Below are 15,486 nucleotides of genomic sequence, written 5' to 3'. Positions count from 1 at the left end.
TTAAAAGCCTGCTTTTATACATTTGATATATTTATTTAATTAATGTTTCATTTCATATGTTAAAAAATTCCAATAAATAATTTAAAAAATGAAAATGAAGAGTCTTAGCCACTTTAGCCTTTTCTCAAAGTCTCTGCATCCCTTTTATCATTTTCTTCTCCCTTCTCTATACCTTTTCTAAGGGGACTTCCCATTGGTAAGGAGTTCAACCTATCCCCTCACCAGAGAATGGTGATTTTTAGGAGATCATGAGGTATTTCCTCTCCTCTTCCCCTTCCTACCTTAGATCCTCAAGACACACAAGCTGAAGACATCTTTAGCCTGAGTCCACGGGCCGTTAGAAAACACCTTCACCCTGCACATGCTCAGTTATTACGTGTGAACTGAGCAAGTATAAGAACTGAATGTGCATGGGATGCCATCTTCAGCAGCTGAATGCGCAGCTGCTCACTGCCATAATCTTTTAATGGCCTGGAAGTTTGGGATGAGAATATCTTCGGTTGGTGGGGTTTGGGGATCTCTTTCAGCTATACAGTACATATTAATGGTGTGCGCACTGCTGGACGAGCCTGAGCCAAAAGTGAACAGGTTTATGCTCACTCAGGCTTGACTGTGTCTATGCCCCTGATCTCTACACTCTGTTGTCCCACACACCATTTTTCTCAATGTCTTTCTTACCCTTTCAATTCTTAGGGGCCGGCCATCCTTGTTCCACTTCACCATGGTTACAGGAGGCTCTGCTTCCACTGGACAACGGATATACCCGTGTATACCAACTGGGACGTAGATAATCGCTGGCATGTTCACTACACGGGCTGGGTCTAGAAACAGAGAGAGGAAGAAGACAAAAAACAGTTTGCCAAGTTTTCATTTGCTACCCGAGATGCACAAACAGGCCATGCCGAGTAAATGAGAGGCAAAGATCCAACCAACATCTTCTTGAGCAACACCTGACTACAGCTCCACCCTTCTCTAATTTCTAGTCATCCCCAGTCATTATCCAGTTCTCTGGAGGGGATCATGTGAGATTTTTTTTTTCATTTTTGTTAAAGGATTGTGCATCTGTACACATTTCAGCTGGCACTCACACTGCACTGTCAGGAAGGCGGAGGCGGATGGTGAGCGCCCCAAACTGTTGCTAGGGGAACAGGTGTATTTCCCAGCATCCTCAGGTTTGACCCGGAAGATAATCAGTGTTCCATCAATCAAAATCCGAACTCGCAGTTTGAGGTCGCTATGATGGGGAAGGGAGTAAAAAAATGAAATTAAGAAAACAGATCCAGCTTTGATCAGTAATAAATTACTGCATAAAGTGAACAGAAACAGTAAAACCCACTGCATCAAATATCTATCCCCCTATATCCTGTTTAGCAGCTAAAATAGGCTGCATTTAGAAGCAGGCCACTAAAAGTTAACCAGTTAGCACTAAATATCGGCATAACCGACTAACTTTTTACAGTAGTATCCTGCAAACTTTCTCGAGTCGCAACACATTAAATGTAGTGGCCACGGCTCAAGACATCCAGAAGTGCACAGACATCGCTATGATGACATCACGCACATGTCAACGTCCGCACATGCGCGAAGGCCCTCCAGACAAGCCCTGAGACACCAGTGGGGAGTGTCAGCAGGGAAGAAAGCCAAACAGGAGAGGCACTGGCACCAGTTGATTGTCTACAGGAAGAGGGCCAGAGAGGGGAGGCGCTAGTGCCAGCTGATTGCCTACAGGATGTGCCTCTTGCCACGAGAGGCACAGCCTGTAGGCAGTCAGCTGGCACCGGCACCTCTCTTCCTCCCCAGTGTGCCTCAGCGCATCTGAAATCTCAGGACACACAGTTTGCGATACACTGTTTTAGAAGTTTAAAAAAAACTATTCAATACCAGTCACTGGAAACGGCCAAGCATTGACACTGGACAGCAAAAGCGCTGCCTGCCACCAGCTGAATATCAGGCCCACAAAGCCCAGTTACAGGCTTTAATTACTGAAAATACATAAATGGATATATACCATTATTATCTTAAATCATATGCAGATATGTGTGTCCACAAATCTTTTATAATGTATGAGTGCATTCACTTCTCTGCATGCAAATGAGTTACAGGTATATACATAAGGAAAAAGGGGTGTAACCGCACAGAAAACATGTTCGGTATATATATGAAAACATGACTGAAAGAAAACATGTGCAAAACACGTGTAATCATAAAACAAATGTTTGCATTATGTCTCTTAACACATATTAGAAGACTGTATGCACCCTTGTGTATGAACCCGAGTGTGCATGACTTGTGGTATGTGTGTGCAAGACAATACATGCAGGAAATATTCATGCATGCACTCCCAAAAGGCCCCCTTGAGCTTACTTCTTAAAGAAGACATTTTCATCCTCCCAGTACCAGATGTACGTTAGGTTGCCGGGATACGCCTCCGCCTGGCATGTGAACAGAGCATCCTGGGATATGTTTACAGTGATGTTCTCTGGAGGGGAAACGATGAAAGGAGGTCCTGGGGGACAGGAGGGAATAAACAGTTACCTCAGCAGACAAAATGAGTCAATGAGATCACCCAGAACATGTGGCTTTGTACTGTTTATTGCCAGCAAGGGACTTTTGAGCCAACGTACACCTCAGCCGCTTCCATTATCCTTATATTACCCTTCCAAATTCTGTTCTGTTGGATGTCTGAGCCCTTCACATCATTTTTAGTGTTATATTACCAAAGGAAGCTTCAAGGTGGAGGGAAAATGAGGTGACGATAGAGTAAAGAAATGTTGTGCCCCCAATCTGCAATCAAAAGCAAAAATCCCGGGTGATGACACCCATCCAGTATATCCAATTACATAATAAGAAGTGGCAATAACAAGATAAATGAACAGTAAACAGTATATCAATCATGTTAGTATGCACAGCTCTTCTTTTTGTACTTATGTTTTTTATATTTTCCAAAAACCAATAAAATTTATTTTGAACTGAAAAAAAAAAAAAAAAAAGCAAAAATCCCTGGTTTTGGAAGAGGCACTGTGGGACTGAACTCGCTGTACTGGGTTTTTTTGTTGCTTTTTTAAAGTGGCATTTGGATGCCATGTGTGAGAGATAAACTACAGGTTACAACAGGAGACTGAAAACCTGGGAAGTCAAGAGTTCAGATTCTGCTTCTCCCACTGAGGTTTCTTAGTGACCTGTTGGCAAGTCTCTTCACCCTCCTTCGCCTCTTAGATTGTAAGCCCTCTTGAGAAGGAGCCTATTACCCATACCTGAATTTGTAGCTTGCTTTGAGCTCAGATTTGTAAAAGGCAAATATCTAAATCTAAAATCCAAATTCTGTACTAGCAGAGCCACAGCAATGTATCTGCAGCTGGTGGATAGGGCACTAAGGAGACAAGGGCACCAAGACTGCACCCTCTATGGGCACTACCTTCCCCTCTTTAAATGTTGCAACACAGAGTGTCTCCATCAACTCTTCCTCCCTTTCACCATCACTCTTAGAATCGACCTCTCTTCATACCTTCCTGTCCTGGATAGAGAATCACATCCAAAACAAAATAACAGTACTCTTCAGAGCCTCCTGTTCCTGCTTATAGTGAGGCACTAACAGGTTGCACCCCCTTTGATGCACACTTCCAGTTGCTGTGTGGGTAGGATCTGGCTGTACCTCCAATCATGCTAGAACGAGAGGCTCTTCGAGTCTTTGGAGTGTTGCTGTGCATTTTGGGCATGATCCTCTAGCTGGGAAAGGAAGGTTTGAAAAGGGGGATTCTGGGAGTGGGAGGAAGGAAAGGGAAAGATGGAGAAGTTGCATTATGTGTTTGGGAGGAGAGGAAGGGACAGAAGAGAGACACTGGTGGAAGCACTCTGTGCTGTAGTAGGGAGACTTTGAGGAAGAAGATGGATGTGCTTGAGAGAGCAACTTCAAGAGGAGAGGTTTCATGGGGCTTCAGGAGGGGAAGAATGTTCTAGGAAGTGCAGGGGGTGCCATGTAGGTGAATGCACAGTGTAAAGTTCATGGTGGGGAAAAAGGCACTCCTGCACAAAATGCCATGCAATTGGAGGGGGCTGATAGCCTGATTTTCAGGCTGGTATATCAGAGATTGCATGTAATCTGTCTGTTTGCAGTTCTGGTCGCCGTATCTCAAAAAAGAGAAGGGTGACAAAAATGATAAAAGGACAGGCTAATGCAGCTAGGGCTCTTCAGCTTAGAGAACAGATGGCTTAGGGGGTGATATGATAGAGGTCTAAAAATAATGAGTGAAGTGAAAGGGTAGATGTGAATCGCTTGTTCACTCTTTCCAAAAATACTAGGACTAGGGGGGCAGGTGATGAAGCTACTAAGTAGTAGATTTAAAACAAACCGGAGAAAATATTTCTTCACAGAATGTGTAATTAAACTCTGGAATTCATTGCCAGAGAATGTGGTGAAATCAGTTAGCTTAGAGGGGTTTAAAAAAGGTTTGGATAATTTCCTAAAAGAGAAGTCCATAGGTCATTCTTGAGATGGCTTGGGGAAATCCACTGCTTATTCATAGGAAAAGCAGCATAGAATCTGTTTTGCTACTTGGGATCTAGCTAGATACTTGGGACCTGGGTTGGCCACTGTTGGGAACAAGATACTGGGCTTCATAGGCCTTTGGTCTGCCCAGTATAGCAATTCTTATGTTCCTAACAGTTGTCAGTATTCACCAACTCTGCATCTGTGTTTTTATGAGAGAACCAGCAGGCTGTATAAATCTGAAAGTGTCCCTGAAAAACAAAAATGGGGCTTTGGCCACAGAAAATTTGATAAGCACCTGTAGGTATTCAAGTGAGTGAGGAAGACAAATGCCTCCAATATTTATTTCATTACAACCAGAATTTCTGGGTCTAGGAGAAAGTGCCTGCTCTCTCTCTCACACACAGTCCCACCCACTTAATTTCCTATTTTTCTTAATAGTGAGGCAACAGTTCAATTTTTACAAATTTACCCAATTAGATAAATCGGTTCCTATTTTCAATTAAACTACATTGATTAACACACTTTGCAATATTCAATCTTTTCGCTGATCTCCCCAAACACTTAACTCTGTACTGACTAGACTGTAAGCTCCTGGGAGCAGGGGCTGTCTCTTACGTGTACAGTGCTACATACACCTTGTAGAGACATGTTGAATACTAGTAATAAGTAATCAAGAGATATTCAGGGGAATTCTATAAAGATGTCTAAAATGAATTAGGTACCAAACTTTTGGCACGGCAATGGGACTTAACGGATGTTAGTTGCCGAAACAGGGCTAGAATGGCAGTTAGATGCAAAATTATACTTAGGCACTGTTCTATAACTGGCATCCTAAGTGTGCTCATGTGCAACTGCGAAGAGGGTGTGGGCAGGTCATGGGCATTATGACTATTTTGGCACATGCATTATAGAACCAGACCAACTGCGGAATTTAGGCACTAATAATAACAGCAGCCATACACGCCGCATAAGTGGTCATGCCTAAATGGAGGTACAAAACTGTAGACTTATGCTAGTATTCTATAATTGATTTGGTGCCCAACACAACTGTTATAGAATACTAGCTTAGCGCCCAGGATTTTGGGACATAACTGTAGGTGTTTATAAATGCTGAAGACATATGTATTTGGTGTCAAGCCAATCCAGGAAGTGGCACCAAATATCCAGGTCCTGGGCAGCTGCCAAAATCATTCAGGTACCAGCTGATATTCAATACTGGCACCAGATACTTGTCCAAGCATAGTTAGAACAGTTATTTGGCAATATAGTACTCCTGGGGGAATTCTGCCCTACTGCAGAATTTGCGTCGAATTCCCCACTTCTGTCCTTCCCGCACAGAATTCTGTGTGGTCTGCTTTTGAGGTACAGATATTCCCTTTCCATCTGCCTCCCCTCCCTTCCAGTACACTTACTACTCAAGCTGCTTCCCCTTCTGCCACCTTGGTCCCCAGTGGATCCTTTAAGCTGCACAGATGTACACAGGCCCAAGAGGCTCGAAGGAACAGTCGGGCCTGAGATGGCAAAGGAGCAGGAAGTAGACTGATGTGCAGCTGTGCAGTTCCTCCTCTTACCACCTTGGAGAAAAGGGTGCAGGGAGGAAGGCAGGGAGTGGGGTGGAGTGGAGGAGGTCTGGAAAAATGTAGATGGAGTTGAGTAAGAATGGGATGAAGGTCTCCAGGAAGGTATGCGGGAAATTCCTGGGAGGGGGGGATATTTTATGCCTGGAAGGAGATGTCATCCCTTATAATGAGAGAATAATGCACACAAAAATTACAAAGTATGCAGTTTTCAGAATTTTCAATTTTCAGGCATAGAATTCTCCCAGGAGTAACACAGGTAGTGCCTAGATAACTTCTGGGTCCACGTGTTCCACTACTATTATACAAACTAAGGACAGAAGGGCGATTTATATCAATAAATAACTCAGACACAACCCCACACAGAACAAACGAACATGCTCAGCAACGCTAAAAGGCCTAAGCAAACACTCACCCAGCCAACCACAGCAGGAGAAACACTCAACCCAAAAAAAACACAAAAGACGTGGAGAAAAAAGCCTCAGTTCAGCTTCATATGGCAAAAAAACTCCACTTCACACACTCCTACACAAACAAACCGGTAGAGTGAAGAAAGCACGATAATAGCTTGCAAAGTCAATGTTCAAATGCACCAGGAGTACACAACCCCACACGTGAAAAAATGTGGCAACAGGGCCCAAAGGCACAGCGATCCGAAATCATAGCATTAGGCCAAAGAAAAAAAAAACACTTAGCTGCTCTCGTCCTTCAGATATGTCTCAATCCAAGCACAGTAACACAGCAGCTCGTGGACAACGTGTTCCACCCCAGATTGCCCCAGCACCAAACAAAGAGCACCATGATAGTCTGCACCGATAATCAGCAGCAGTCTCTGGTTAAGTGCCACTGAATATACCAGTGACTGAGTCAGGCAGAGTCATTTATATGAGCAGGGGCCTTTCCTGCCTAGTTAAAATCATTCTAATATTGTCCAGTATGCATTCTGTTCATCTATTTTACCTGCAAAATGAATATAATGCAGTAATGTTTAGTAACTAGATGTGGCTCCAGCCATTCAAAGGACACTATGAAAAGATATGTAGCACACCTATGCAAATCAACAAAGAGGATTTGACGCAAAATCCTCCCCAATGTGCACAGACTGAGAAGATACGAGTAGGATGTGCAGTACCCCGCTTCGGCTCTCCACATCTCACTGCAAAAAAGGAGGGGAAGAAAAGGTGCAAACGAAGGGGGAGGGCAAGGCAAGGAGGAAGGAGAAAAGGAAATACTGTGAAGAAGAGGACCAGGAGAAAGACCCAATAAGGCACCGACATTGCAGAGAAACTGCAAGGAAAAGCGCCATCAGCTGCCTGCATTCTTCATGTCCTTCCCGTCCTTCTTTCACTCCCTCCCCTAAAAAGGGCAATTTTAATCAAACCCACAGCAAGGGCTCCACAGGCTTCAGCTAATTATGCATGAAATAAATGCTCAAAATTCACTCTGCTGTATGCCCTTCTCTTCCAGTGCAGGGTAGAGGGGGAGGGGAAGGGAAGACGAGAGAGATGGACTGAATAAAAAAATAGAGACAGATTGGGGGTGGGAAAGAAGGACTGAGGGTTGAGAGCAGACAATCTAACAGTCAATTTTGGTCAGTGTCACAGACCTTCATGGATAGTCAGCCTGGAAGGAAGGGATTCTGACAGACAGGGACTTTCTCCGCCTACTTGGGTCCCTCTTTAGTTAACATTCAAGGCAGGCAAATATGTGGATCAGAGTGATGGGGGGAGAGAGAGAAGAAAGATTGCCTCTGCAATTCCTTCTGTTCCCTGAGCCTTGTTACTTAATTCTCTCTCTATTGAAACACAATTTCATAAACCAGATGGCTTCAAAGCTGTTGCTGCTATTGCTGCTGTAGCAAATGAAAAAGGAAAAGTTACAGATAAAAAGAAAACAACTATTTGTACCTTCCACCTGCAAAAAAAACAAAAAACCTTTCTACTTTCTACCAGTTCCTCTGCTGTATTACACCAACTGGGAAACAGGAGAAGAGATCTCAAAAGGGATCCAATCAGGTAATTGGGAAGTTAGTCATCTGTTATCATTATTTATTTGTCAGAATGGTGGTCATATAAAAGGCCATCAAGGCAGCTAATAAACTGCTTAAAACAACCATTAATACTTGAAAATCAAGGACAATATGTTAAGACAAGACAGCTGTAGAAAGGTCACCGGTCACACCCTAAAAAGAACCGGGGGTGAGAGGTAAATATTCTGCTGGCAACGATAAGCATTTTGCTGATTGCTGCCAATGTTATTCCTGGATATTAAATGCCAAGCCATGTCCAGGCTTCGGCACTGAGTATTAGATCTTTGAGGAGCCGGCTAACACATAGCCCATTAAGTCGATATTCAGGGCTTAACCGGCCAAGGGTACAGCATAAAGATAGGACTATATTTTTTTTTGCAATCCCATTTATGTGATTACCCTGCACAGCTAAGGGCTGATTCCACCCCTGTAATGCCCCCCTCAAAAAAAAAAAAAAAAGGCTGGTTTCACTTAGGTGAAAACCACTAATTTTTTCAGTGGCAAAACCCCCCCCCCCCCAAAAACGGTTAAGCACCGCTGAAAATTAGCAGATGTTTCCAAACTAGCAATTTAACCAGTTGGCGGCCATTTCCAGCCAGTTCAATCATTTTGAATATTGACCAAAGGCTCTTCAGGTGCTTCTTAAACATAGACAAGTCAACATTCAAAGTGATTTAAGTGGCCAGGAGAGGCTCCCAGTAGCACTTAAACGGCTAGTGTTGCTGAATATCACCACAGACCACCAAATTAAAGCCAGCTGTGGTGTGGGGGCAGAATCACCACTTATGTGGTCAAGTGCTAATACTCAGCATTTAATCACCCAAGTTAAGTGGCCAAATCAGATGGCATAAAGTCAGTCCGATCTTTGGAGCAGTGTCACTTAGGCGGTTAAGTGCTGAATACTGCACTTAATTGCATAAGAGACAGCTGGCCGCATAAACTCAAGTATTCACTGCTGGTGCCTGGGCATAGCCTAGCAGTGAATATCCAGGGATAATGCTGCTCACTGCCGTAAGCCAAATATCTATGCCTGAGAAATTTCTATACTCTCCTGGATAGAAACTACACCCCAGGTAACACTTAAAAGTAAAGGCGTTCCTGAGGACCATAGTTAGCTGTTTTTTATTTTTATTTATTTCAAACTTACTATATGGCTTTTAACAATGGTAGTAGAGCAAGGCAGTGCAAAATCTACAACTTAAAACACTGGAAATGGATTACAAATCTTTATAAGGTAGAACAGCCATACTAAGGATACATGCATGCCAACACAATATACAAACAAGGGGAAAAGGAAATTGATACAGAGATTCTGGGAATCGTAGCCGTCAGATCCCGAGGGACCACCTCATCAGTCCCTGAAAGCATGCTCAAATAACTGTGTGTGTAGATTTGAGCCTTCTTGTATTCCCCCCCACCCTTTAGAAACCACAGGTGCAAGGTCACGGTCCACATTTCCTGTTATACTGCCATGGGTTATTTCATTTTGGAAAAGTAGCTGTAAAGCAAACAGGTTAAAATGTATCTACAGACCTTACACCTAGATGAGCTAGTAATATTCTCCTATCCCAATATGTGCTTAGTGGGGTTTTAAAAAAATTTGGATAATTTCCTATAAGAGAAGTCCATAGGCAATTATTGAGATGGTTTGGGGAAATCCACTGCTTAGTCCTAGGACTGGAGGATAGCGAATGTTACACCTATCTTCAAAAAAGGATCGAGAGGCGACCCGGGGAACTATTGACTGGTGAGCTTGACCTCAGTTCCAGGAAAGATGGCCGAATTATTGACCGGACAAACTACACCCCAGGGTGCTCAGGGAGTTGAGTGACGTCCTGGCGGAACCATTATCCTTGCTCTTCAATCTTTCCCTAAGTACAGGAAGAGTCCCGTTGGATTGGAAAATGGCTAACGTCATTCCACTCCACAAAAAGGGATGCAGGACGGAGGCTGAGAATTATAGACCGGTGAGTCTCACATCGATAGTGAGTAAACTTATGGAAACACTAATCAAACACCAATAGGATACGATCCTGAACGAGGAGAATCTACGAGATCCCCATCAACATGGTTTTATGTAGGGAAGATCCTGCCAATCAAATCTGATCAGCTTCTTTGACTGGGTAACAAGAAAGCTGGATATAGGGGAGTCCCTGGACGTCGTGTACTTGGATTTCAGCAAAGCATTTGATAGCGTCCCACACCGCAGGTTATTGAGCAAGATGGGTTTGATGGGACTGGGTGAAACATTAACCACATGGGTTAGGGACTGGCTTAGAGGTAGACTTCAGAGGGTAGTGGTAAACGGTACCCTCTCTGATACGACAGAGGTGATCAGCAGAGTGCCGCAGGGCTCGGTCTTGGGCCCGATCCTATTTAACATCTTCGTAAGAGACTTGGCTGAGGGGCTTCAAGGTAAAATTACATTATTCGCCGATGATGCCAAATTATGCAACATGGTAGGCAACCGCACAACAGATGAAAGCACAGTGCCCAACAAAAGCTCAATGCCCGATAGTATGATGCAGGACCTACTCCTGCTGGAGCATTGGTCAAAGACTTGGCAACTAAGTTTCAATGCCAAAAAATGCAAGGTCATGCACCTTGGCGGCAAAAATCCATGCAGGACTTACAACCTAAATGGTGAGATCCTAGCAAGGACTGTAGCAGAACGTGACTTGGGGGTGATTATTAGCGAAGACATGAAGACTGCCAATCAAGTGGAGAAAGCTTCATCCAGGGCTAGACAAATCATGGGCTGTATCCATAGAAGTTTCATCAGCCATAAGCCCGAGGTCATAATGCCGTTGTACAGATCCATGGTGAGACCCCATCTGGAATACTGTGTACAATTCTGGAGGCCGCATTATCAAAAAGATGTGCGGAGAATTGAGTCGGTTCAGCGAATGGCCACCAGGATGGTCTCAGGACTCAAGGATTTCCCATATGAGGAACGACTGGGTAAGTTGCAGCTGTACTCACTCGAGGAACGCAGAGAGAGGGGAGACATGATCGAGACGTTCAAATATGTCACGGGCCGTATCGAGGTGGAAGAGGATCTCTTTTTCCTTAAAGGACCCACGGCAACAAGAGGGCATCCGTTGAAAATCAGGGGTGGGAAATTTCATGATGACACCAGAAAATATTTCTTCACTGAAAGGGTGGTTGACCACTGGAATAATCTTCCACAACAGGTAATTGAGGCCAGCAGCGTGCCAGATTTTAAGAAAAGATGGGATTGGCATGTGGGATCTCTTCATGGAAGTAGTTAGGGGGTGGGCCATTAGTGTGGGCAATCTAGATGGGCTGTGGCTCTTTTCTGCTATCATTTTCTATGTTTCTATGTTTCTATGTATCAATGAGCTTAAAGAAAAAAATAAACTGATGAGAACAAGCCAGCATGGTTTTTGTAAAGGAAGATCATGCCAAATGAACCTACTGCACTTCTTTGAGGGGATAAGCGAACAATTGGACAAAAGTGACCCCATAGACATCGTATATCTGGATTTCCAAAAAACCTTCGACAAGGTACCCCATGAGCGGCTACTAAGGAAACTGTGGAGCCACGGGGTGGAAGGGGACGTGCACAGATGGATCAAAAATTGGCTGGCGGACAGGAAACAGAGGGTAGGAGTAAAGGGACACTACTCTGACTGGAAAGGGATCACGAGTGGTGTCCCACAGGGGTCAGTACTGGGACCGCTGCTGTTCAATATATTCATTAATGACCTAGAAACAGGGATGAAGTGCAAAGTTATAAAATTCGCGGACGACACGAAATTCTCCAGTAGGGTTAGAACTGTTGAGGAATGTAAAGAACTACAAAAAGACCTGAACAAACTGAGTGAGTGGGCAAAAAAATGGCAGATGAGCTTCAATGTAGAGAAATGCAAAGTCTTGCACATAGGGAAAGGGAACCCGATGTATAGCTATACGATGGGAGGGATGGTACTGGGGGAAGGCAACCTAGAAAAGGACTTGGGGTTATTGGTGGATATAACAATGAAGCCGGCGGTACAATGCGAAGTGGCCTCAAAGAAGGCGAACAGAATGTTGGGCATTATCAAAAAAGGTATCATGACCAGAACGAAGGAAGTTATTCTGCCACTGTATTGGGCAATGGTGCGCCCGCATCTGGAGTACTGCATCCAATACTGGTTGCCGTACCTTAAGAAGGATATGGCATACTCGAGAGGGTCCAGAGAAGAGCAACAAGGATGATAAAAGGCATGGAAAACCTTTCATATGCTGAAAGGCTAGAGAAGCTGGGGCTCTTTTCCCTGAAAAAGCTGAGACTTAGAGGGGACATGATAGAGACTTATAAGATCATGAAAGGCATAGAGAAGGTGGAGAGGGACAGATTCTTCAGACTAGCGGGGAAAAACAAAAACAAGAGGGCATTCAGAAAACTTGAAAGGAGACAGATTCAGAACAAATGCTAGGAAGTTCTTCTTCACTCAGAGGGTGGTAGACACCTGGAATGCGCTTCCAGAAGAGGTGATAGGACAGAAGACGATATTGGTTTCAAAAAGAGATTGGATGATTTCCTGAAGGAGAAGGGGATTGAAGGGTATAGATAGGGGGTTACTACACAGGATATTAAATGATTAGGGAATAAAAGGTTTAGGTGAAGGATCACTTACAGGTCATGGACCTGGGGGGCCGCGGCGGGAGTGGACTGCTGGGCACAATGGACCCCTGGTCTGACCCGGCAGAGCCAATGCTTATGTTCTTATGTAAATCTGTTTTACTACTTGGGATCTTGCTAGGTATTTGGGACCTGGGTTGGCCACTGTTGGAAACAGGATACTGAATATCAGTGTGTAAAATCCAAAAACAGGCCAAAAGAATGGAGAGAATTGTTTTTTGTGCACATCTCTCTAATATATGTACAGGATAATTCTTAGGTTGGCCCCTTGAAAGATATAACAAACTGCAAAGACCAGATCATTGTGAAAGTTTTGATATGCTTTTAAAGGAAATCACAGAAAGCATGTCAGTGCGCATTATTATGTGCACCCAAACAGTCCCACACACCCTTTGTGGGGAGATGGTAAGGGAACAGGAACTCTGGAAAAAAAGCACATAAAAGTACCAACCAACAAGAGTCTGAAGCCACTAGCACTCTTTGCTGTTCACTCTGCTAGGCCAATGGGACTCAACCCAGTTCTCAGGGCACACCCAGCCAGTCTGGTTTTCAGGATATCCATAATGAATATGCATGAGATACATTTACATACATCGGGAAGCAGTGCATACATAGCTATCTCATGCATATTCATGCTGGGAATCTTGAAAATCTGATGGACTGTGTCTGCCCCTAGGACTGAGTTGAGACCACAGTGCTAGGCTGAAGGCTATGGTTTCTAAGAGGTTGAAGCATGTTGATATCAGAGAGCAGATAAGAGAGAGAGGAAGTTACCTTGTACCAGTAGACGTGTGGTATATACTGCCTCTCCCTGAACACTGTGTGCACGACAGGTGTAAGCACCTCTATCATCTCGGTCAATGGAAAACACCGTCAAGCTTCCATCACTCACCTGGAAAGCAACAAGACCAGAAAAAAAACACTCAGTGCCACATCTCTTAAGTCAGTGGTTCTTAAACCTGTCCAGGGGCACCCCCAGCCAGTCGGGTTTTCAAGATATCTCTAATGAATCTGCATGAGTGAAATTTGCATGCCTACCACCTACTTTATAGGCAAATCTCGCTTATGTATATTCATTAGGGATATCTTGAAAACCCGACTGGCTGGGGGTCCCCCAGGCCCAGTTTAAGAACCACTGTCCTAAGTGATCAAAGATGTTGGAGAATGGCTAGCTGAATATCACCCCCCAATGAAAGATAGCTGGAAGACTTCTCTGGTTTTCTTCAAGAGGATTTTCAGTGAGACATTCTGAGTTCAAGAAGGACTAAACATTTTTACTTTATTCAAGTTTCCTGAATCTCCCTGCAGAAGCTACATGCTTATGTGATTTCAGCTCTTGCCTTTAAGTACATTTTTGCTTTAGTTTTTAATTTAATGCATCTGTTTGCTAGTACTGAATGCAGGTGGAGATGTGGCCAGAAAGGCTAAAAAGCCTTTAATCATGGGAAGTAGGGCACTGAATGATGAGCACAGAAGGGTGTTCTCAGAGGGTTCAACGAAATAGTATCAGACACCTAGGCACTTCAGCTGGAAAATCAAAAAGACGACCCTGGAAAATGAGGAGACTGCAACAGAGTGCAGCCAAGTTTTTAACATTTATCTGTTGAGTCATGGCTTATTATTATTTTTAGGGTGTTTTTGATAAGTTTTATGTTATATTTAAAATTGCTGTTATCTTTATTTTGAATTGTTACCCATTCAAACAGAGGTATAATAGTAATAATAATAATTTATTTTTTGTATACTGCTATATCAAAAGTTCAAAGCGGTTCACAACAAAGTAAAAAAATACTTACGATCAATATATATTAAGTATAATAAAACAGTCAAAAAATGCATCAATTAAAAGTAGAAAAGCAAGAGAAGTAAACAGTGCCACAACTAAGACGTAAACATATTAAACAGGCGTGTCTTTAGCAATTTTCTAAAGTCAGAATAAGAAGTAGCCTCTAGTATAGGTTTTCCCAGCCATGTATTCAATTTAGTGGCCTGAAATGGTAACATTCAATCAAAAAAATTCTTATAGTGACATGATTTTAGAGAAGGGTAATTAAATAAATTTATTCTGCGTGTATTTTTGTTAGAATAATTCAAAGAAAACTGAGAAGCAAGATAATCTGGTAACATCCCAAATACTGCTTTGTAACAAATGCAGGAAAACTTGAACAGGACTCTGGACTCTACTGGCAACCAATGTGGAGGCACTGGGTGCCAAAACTACACTCTGACCGTGGGTATTGCTCCTCCCCCCAAATGTTGCAGCATAAAGTGCCTCCCTCCCTACCCTTTCCTCCTTTCCAAACAAATAATGCAGCATCCTCACCAATTCCTTTCCTCCTCTCCTGGAGTCCCCCCTCTCTTCAGACCTTCCTGTTCCAGCTAAAGGATCATATAAAAAAAAAATAAAAGCACAGCAAGGCTCTGTGGAGCCTCCAGCTCAAGCAAGTTGGGAGGCAGTGCTGGGTTCTGCCCACACAGCAACAAAGAGGGTAGGACCCAGCAGTGCCTCAAAACACACTGGAACAGCAGGTTCTGCAGACCCCTGCTTCACAGGCAGAAGGAGAAAGAGATTGGGACTTGTATACCACCTTTTTATAGTTACGCAACCATACTCAAAGTGGTTGACATATATACAGGTACTTACTTTGTACCTGAGGCAATGGAGACTTAAGTGACTTGCCCAGGGTCACAAGTGCTGGGATTCGATCCCACAACCTCTGGGTGCAGAGACAGCAGCTCTACC

The 15,486-nt window shown here is 43.6% G+C and overlaps 1 protein-coding gene across 5 annotated transcripts in view; it reads right to left on the bottom strand.

The window, feature by feature from the left end:
• The window catches only part of IGSF9B (immunoglobulin superfamily member 9B), a 224,981-nt gene that overhangs the window by 91,764 nt on the left and 117,731 nt on the right, over positions 1-15,486 (bottom strand). For all 5 annotated transcript variants that reach the window (XM_033917419.1, XM_033917418.1, XM_033917421.1 and 2 more), the window contains exons 5-8: positions 13,518-13,635; positions 2,365-2,506; positions 1,089-1,234; positions 679-821 (exon numbers count right to left, since the gene is read on the bottom strand). In XM_033917419.1, coding sequence (XP_033773310.1) covers positions 679-821; positions 1,089-1,234; positions 2,365-2,506; positions 13,518-13,635 — 549 coding nt within the window. The remainder of the gene's footprint in view (positions 1-678; positions 822-1,088; positions 1,235-2,364; positions 2,507-13,517; positions 13,636-15,486) is intronic.

Source organism: Geotrypetes seraphini, chromosome 13 (assembly GCF_902459505.1).
Source record: "Geotrypetes seraphini chromosome 13, aGeoSer1.1, whole genome shotgun sequence".
Classification (NCBI taxonomy): domain Eukaryota; kingdom Metazoa; phylum Chordata; class Amphibia; order Gymnophiona; family Dermophiidae; genus Geotrypetes; species Geotrypetes seraphini.
The sequence above is the reverse complement of the archived record's forward strand: the minus strand, read 5'-3'. Positions and strand labels throughout refer to the sequence as shown.